The 7500-nt window shown below is 34.8% G+C and overlaps 1 protein-coding gene across 7 annotated transcripts in view; it reads left to right on the forward strand.

The window, feature by feature from the left end:
• The first annotated feature begins 1690 nt into the window (after nt 1–1690).
• Nucleotides 1691–7500, forward strand: part of rbm24a (RNA binding motif protein 24a) — a 35948-nt gene continuing 30138 nt past the window's right edge. For 6 of the 7 annotated variants that reach the window (XR_012394513.1, XR_012394517.1, XR_012394514.1 and 3 more), the window contains exon 1: nt 1691–2065. Coding sequence is in view for 1 of the 7 variants with exons in the window: in NM_212865.1 (NP_998030.1) it covers nt 1898–2065 (168 nt within the window). In the remaining 6 variants the exon portion in view is untranslated. The remainder of the gene's footprint in view (nt 2066–7500) is intronic. The other variant, NM_212865.1, reaches the window with a different exon arrangement.

A 7500-nucleotide genomic window follows, 5' to 3' on the forward strand; every position in this document is an offset into this window, starting at 1 on the left:
ACATGTGCTTTGCTTCTGTGCTTATCATCTGTGTGTGTGTGTGTGTGTGTGTGTGTGTGTGTGTCTCTAATTCATTCTTACAATAAATGACAAGGCAGCACGGTGGCTCAGTGGTTAGCACTGTGGCTTCACAGGAGGAAGGTCGCTGCATGGTTCGAGTGCCGGCTGGGTCAGTTGGTGTTTCTGTGAGGAGTTTGTATGTTCTCCCTGTGTTGGCGTGGGTTTACTCCGCGTGCTCCGGTTTCCCCCACAGTCCAAACACATGCTCTATAGGGGAATTGATTAGCTAAATTGGCCGTAGTGTATGAGTGTGTGTGTGTGTGTGTGTGTGTGAGTGAAGGAGTGTGTATGGGTGTTTCCCAGTACTCGGTTGCAGCTGGAAGGGCACTTGCTGCGTAAAACATATGCTGGAATAGTTAACGGTTAGTTGTGTGGGTCTCTGTGTGTGTTTGTGTTTCTTTCACTTCTTGTGTGTCTTTGTCTGTGTATGTCTCTGTGTGTCCCTCTGTCTCTGTGTGTCTGAGTGTGTGTGTGTGTGTGTGTGTGTGTGTGTGTGTGTGTGTGTGTGTGTATGTATGTGTGTCTGTGTGTGTGTGTATGTGTGTCTGTGTGTGTGTGTGTGTATGTATGTGTGTCAGTGTCTTTGTGTGTCTCTGTGCGTGTCCCTTTGTGTTTGTGCTCGTGTCTCTGTTTGTGTGTATGTGTGTGTCTCTTTGTGTGTGTGTGTGTGTGTGTGTGTATGTCTGTGTACCTTTGCGTGTGTGTGTGTGTGTGTGTCTGTGTACGTCTGTGTACCTTTGCATATGTGTGTGTGTGTGTGTGTGTCTTCTCTCTCTCTCTCTCTGTGTGTGTGTGTGAGTGTGTGTGTCTCTTTTCTCTCTCTGTGTGTGTGTGTGTGTGTGCATGTCTGTTTCTGTTTGTGAGTGTTTCTATGCGTGTGTTTCTGTGTGTGTGTGTGTGTCTCTCTGTGTCTGTGTGTGTCTTTGTGTGTCTGTGCCTGTGTTTGTCTCTCTCTCTGTGTCTGTATGTGTGTGTCTGTGTCTATGTGTGTGCATGTTTGTGTGTGTCTCTCTCTCTCTGTCTGTATATGTGTGCATGTGTCTGTGTGTGTGCGTGTCTCTCTGTGTGTTTGTGTGTGTATCTGTGTGTGTGCGTCTCTCTCTCTCTCTGTCTGTATATGTGTGTGTGTGTCTGTTTGTGTCTCTCTATCAGTGTGTGCCTGTGTTTGTCTCTCTCTCTGTCTGTATAAATGTGTGCGTGTGTGTGTTTGTGTCTGTGTGTGCAAGTGTGTGTCTCTGTTTGTGTGTGTCTCTCTCTCTGTGTGTGTGTGTGTGTGTGTGTGTGTGTGTGTGTGTGTGTGTGTGTGTGAAACCATTATTAGAAATGACCTTTGCTTTATTCCTGCTTTCCATAAGAGATACAGTCAGAAAATACCCGACATTGTGCCACACTGTTTTTTTTACTCTGTCACACACACACACACACACACACACACACACACACACACTGAAAGAACAACTGTATGAAATGTCTAGAGTCCCCGAACAAAGGCTCTCAGATGCCCGTTGTGCGCCGTCCAGCTGTTGTTGAGCGCGTGTGATGGGCGTGGCCAGCGCGCCTAACACGCCCCCTCTGCCAGCTGGGCGTGGCTTCACCGGCCGTTTTTAGGAATGGGTCACACGCACTTTTCAGAAGTCACGTCAGTCTGGAAAGAGGAGCTCGACCCACCTGATGATCCTTGGCTCAATCCGCTCCACTTTATTCACCGCATTAATCTACCTCTGACAGCAAACCCATATTTTAGAGTATTTTAAAAGAGTGGCGCGGTCACTGTCAAGCCTAAATTGCACTATCATTTTTATTATTATTTGTTTTTGCACTTGAGCGTTTCGTGAGGATGCATACCACGCAAAAGGACACCACTTACACCAAGATATTTGTCGGCGGTCTTCCGTATCATACGACGGATTCCAGCCTGAGGAAATATTTTGAAGTGTTTGGGGAGATTGAAGAAGCTGTGGTGATTACCGACAGACAGACTGGAAAGTCCAGGGGTTATGGATTTGTAAGTATTCCTCTTGTGGAGTTGTGTAAACTTTGAGAAGTCTGTGTGACAGCGTGACACAACACATTTAAATGGCAACTCCAGTGTTTTATAGGCAAACGCAGTGTGTGCGCGCGCGTGCTCGACGCTTTGTTTACTTCTTTAATAGTTTTAAACTGTTGTACTTATAGTATGTTACGTGCCTTATTGCTTTTTCTGAGCAATATTGAAACCTATGCTGTGAAAAGCAGAGCCCAAATTAAAGTGAAAGTTTATTTAATCCTTATGCACTTCATAACTTGTCTGCTTTCCTCCCCAATAACACCCATTTAAACATTTTAGAAGCAGGATAGATATACCTATGACTTAGGAAATAAGCTTTTGTTCATGAAAAACTTATTTTAGTTAAAAAATGAAGCTTGCTTTAAGTATAAGCACATTATATTTGTTGGAAAATGAGAATATCTGAAGTAATTTCACTCTATCAATCAAAATAAAAATATCCAACATTTACTTGATAAGCAAAATTACTTAAAACAACAAAAGAAATGAGTATTTTATTCAAAAAAAGTCTTGTTTTTAGCATAAACTCTTTAAAAAAAGGGAATATCTGAGGTGAATTCACTCTAAAACTCCAAACATTTACTTGAGAAGCACAATGACTTCAGATATTCCTGTTTTTCTAATTTCTTAAGTAATTCACTATAAAAAAATTCAAATGAAAAAAAATCCAACATTTACTTTAAGCTAAATGACTTGATGTCTTAAAACTAAGCATTGTCTTATAAAAAAACTTATTTAAAATGGCATGAAATGAAAAATAGTCTGGTTTTAAGCATAAGTCAATGCATATTTGGCAGAAAAGAATTATATCTGAAGTAATTTCACTCTATCAATCAAAATAAAAACATCCAAAATTTACTTTAGATGCAAAATGACTTAAAACAACATAAGAAATTAGTATTTTATTCAAAAAGAGTCTTGTTTTCAGCATAAACTCTGAAAACAGGAATATCTGAGTTGAATTCGCTCTAAAATTTGAACTTTAAACATTTACTTGAGACGCACAATGACTTAAGAAATTAGAAAAACAGCAATATCTGAAGTAATTCATTATAAAAATAAAAATCCAACATGACTTGATGTCTTAAAAATAAGTATTGTCTTATGAAAAGACTTATTTAAAATAGCTTGTAATGAAAAATAGTCTAAAAATCCAAATTGCAAAAAATCCAACATTTACTTGTAGCTAAATGACTTAAAATGACTTAAATGGCTTAAAATAAGTATTGTTGTGTGCTAAACTGATTTTACAAAATGAGTAAAAAAACATAGTCTGGTTTTAAGCATGAACTCGCTAATATGTCAAAACAAGAAAATCTGATTTAAATTCACTTTAAAATCCAAATTGAAAAAAAAAATCCAACATTTACTTGAGAAGCTGAATGAGTTAAAATGACTTAAGAAATAAGTATTGCTTTATGAGGAACTGATTTTAAATAAAAATGAAGCTTGTTTTAAGCATGAACTCACTTATATTTGTCAGAAAACAAGAATATCTAAAGTAAATTCACTCTAAAAAAATCCAACATTTACTTGAGAAGCTGAATGACTTAAAATAAGTATTGTTGTATGATGAATTGACTTAAAACAAGACTCATTTTTATTTATCCCTTTTTAAAGCATAAACTCGCTTATATTTTTCAGAAAACAACTATATCTAAAGTTATATTACTCGAAAAAATCTAAGATTTGGGTTTTAAAAAGTGTATTTACATTTGATAAAAAAAAAAAAACAACAACAACATTGGGTTTCTCCCTACACTGGATTGACATATCCCACTATTGTTCAATTTTGTACTAGTTTAGATTGATTTAATCCTCGTGCACTTCAAAGTTTGTCCTTTCATCTGAATAACATATATTTAAGCATTCTAAAATCAAGAGAAATTTAAATGAAGCAAAATAACTTTAGAAATTAGGATTGTTTATTGTTTTTATTAGTATTATTTGTTGTAACTTATTTTACAAAAGGAAGGAATAAAAATGAGTCTTGCATGATCTCACTTATGTTTTTCAGAAAGCAAGACTTAATATCTGAAGTCATTTCACTTTAATAAAATGTTCTGTATTAATCCTACAGCAGGTTCAGGACAAATTCTACCTTTGAGTTAAATATAAATATATATATATATAATTGCATCGAAAAAAAAAATAAAAAAAATTAACTTAACATTGTTTCCATATTCGACCCAGCGTTGGTTTGACAGAACCCAGCATTGTTTTAGAGTGTCTGCTTCTTATTTACTGACAGATATTGAAGTCTGTACTTTAATAACATACTAAAGTATTGAAGTGAACAGAGACTGTCAACTCTTTCACAGATCATATTAGGATCCACATGTGAATGATCATTTTTGGATCTTTTTAAATCTAAAACACTATTTAAATTCAGTCTGCATGTTGCTATTAAGAATATCACTGATCTCATGGCACTGAACTGAAGACTTAAACAGACCCTTGTTGGCTCAGCTGTGGAGTTTGACTAGAAGCTCCCTGATAAGAGTCCTTCAGAGGCTGAGTAAACAAGCCGACTTGTAAAGTTTTGACAGCAGAAGTTAAAGACACCCAAGCGGATTTCACAACATCATGGAGATATCCAAAATAAAGCTGCACTGACCTCTGTGTTTAATGATTTTTACTTCTTGAATACACACTATTTAGTGTTTAATGTCTTATTTGGGACAGAGGGCATGTGCTTAAAATTATATTTTATCCAAAAATGAATCTCGCCTATCACATAATGCAAACCTGTTGGAGATCCAAAAGAAGATATTTTGAAAAATGTTAACCATCGACTTCCATGGTGATTGTTTTTCCTATTATGGATGTCAGTGGCTTCTTGTTACAAACTCGAATATGGAGGAACTCAACACTGGGTTAAATTTTTCAATTAAATTATAACAACACTTTTTAACCCAACAGCTGGGTTTGTTCATGTTTGAGCCAACTTTACGTTAAATCAACCCAGCATTGTTTTTAGAGTGAAACATTCTTCAAAATATCTTCGATTGTGTTGTAGCAGAAACAATTATACATTATAAACAGTGCTGGGTTGTTGTAAACCAAAGCTGGGTCAATAATGGACAACCCTAACTGTTGATAAATATAATAAAGAACGTGATTTACATTTTTTTTTTTTTACAATTTAATAAAATATAAAAATGCATCAATTATTGGGTTCATATCTGACCCAACTCTTGTAACAGAAACAAAGAAACCTGCTGGGTTGTTGTTACTTAACGCCGGGTCAATAATAGACAAACCCAGCTGTTGAAATATTTTTAATCAAAATAAAATTAATAATTAAAACACTTGCACAATTACAAAATTAAAAAATAAACCCATCATTAGATTTGTCAATTTTTTGACCCAACAAATGGGTTCAAACATCCCAGCATTGTATTTTTGTTGTTGTTTTTTTCCAAATATGTCCTATTGTGTTCAACAGCTAAAAGAAACTTGAACATTAAAGAAATGCTGGGTTGTTGTAATCTAGTGCTGGGTCAATAATGGACAAACACAACTGCTGAAAAATGTATTTAAAATAAATTTAATTTAAAAAAAATTAAAAACTGAGCAATCACTGGGTGTGTCCATGTTTAAACCAATGTTGGGTTACAAAAACACAGCATTGTTTTTAAAGGGTAACATTCTTCAAAATATCTCCTATTGCGCAACTGCTGAAAAAATGTGATTAAAATAAATTAATAATTAAAACACTTGTACAATTACTAAATCAAAAATTGAACCTATCATTGGGTTTGTCCATGTTTGACCCAACAAATGGGTTAAAACAACCCAGCATTGTTTTTTTTTTTTTTTTTTTTTTTTTTCAAATATGTCCTATTGTGTTCAACAGCAAAAAAAAATACTCATACATTAAAATAATGCTGGGTTGTTGTAACCCTGTGCTGGATCATTAATGGACAAACATTGTTGCTCTTATAGTTGTGTAAATTGCTTCCTTGTCCTCATTTGTAAGTCGCTTTGGATAAAAGCGTCTGCTAAATGACTAAATGTAAATGCAAACACAACTGCTGAAAAAATGTAATTAAAATAAATTAATAATTAAAACACTTGCACAATTACTAAATCAAAAAGTGAACCCATCATTGGTTTTGTCCATGTTTGACCCAACAAATGGGTTAAAACTACCCAGCATTGTTTGTTTTTTTTTCAAATATGTCCTATTGTGTTCAACAGCAAAAAGAAACTTGCACATTAAAGAAATGCTGGGTTGTTGTAATCTAGTGCTGGGTCAATAATGGACAAACACAACTGCTGAAAAAATGTAATAAAAAATAAATTTTAATAAAAAAAAACCTCTAAAAACTGAGCAATCACTGGGTTTGTCTATGTTTGACCCAGCGTTGGGTTACAAAAACACAGCATTGTTTTTAGAGGATAACATTCTTCAAAATATCTTCTTTTGTGTTGTAACAAAAAGAAAAGAAACTCTCACACTCAAAAAAAAAAATAAATAAATAAATAAATAATGCTGGGTTGCTGCAACCCAATGCTGGATCAATAATGGATAAACCCAATTGCTAAAAAAATGTAATTAAAATAAATTAATAATTAAAACACTTGTACAATTACTAAATCAAAAAGTGAACCCAGCATTGGGTTTGTCCATATTTTTTAACCCAACAAATGGGTTAAAACAACCCAGCATTGTTATTTTTTTTCCCCTAATATGTCCTATTGTGTTCAACAGCTAAAAGAAGCAAATGCTGGGTTCTTGTAATCTAGTGCTGGGTCAATAATGGACAAAACCAACTGCTGAAAAACGTAATAAAAACAAATGTTATAAAAAAAAAAATCTAAAAACTGAGCAATCAATGGGTTTGTCTATGTTTGACCTATTAATTGGGTTAAAACATCCAAGCATTGTTTTGTCAAATATGTCCTATTGTGTTCAACAGCAAAAAGAAACCCATACATTTAAAAAATGCTGGGTTGTTGTAACCCAATGCTGGATCATTAATGGATAAACCCAAATGCCCAACAAAAATATTAAAATAAATGAATAATTAAAACACTTGTACAATTACTAAATCAAAAATTAACCCATCATTGAGTTTGTCCATGTTTGACCCAACAAATGGGTTAAAACAACCCAGCATTGTGTTTTTCAAATATGTCCTATAGTGCTCAACAGCTAAAAGAAACTTGTACATTAAAGAAATGCTGGGTTGTTCTAATCTAGTGCTGGGTCAATAATGGACAAACACAACTTGTGTTTTTGTTGTTGTGTTGTGTTGTGTTGTTTTTAACGTCTAGAAATCAATCAATCACAGCCATATCACCCTGCAGCCCAAGACTGGGTACTCACTGAAGCTAAGCAGGGCTGAGCCTGGTCAGTACCTGGATGGGAGACCACATGGGGAAAA

This window comes from Danio rerio, chromosome 19 (genome assembly GCF_049306965.1).
Source record: "Danio rerio strain Tuebingen ecotype United States chromosome 19, GRCz12tu, whole genome shotgun sequence".
Classification (NCBI taxonomy): domain Eukaryota; kingdom Metazoa; phylum Chordata; class Actinopteri; order Cypriniformes; family Danionidae; genus Danio; species Danio rerio.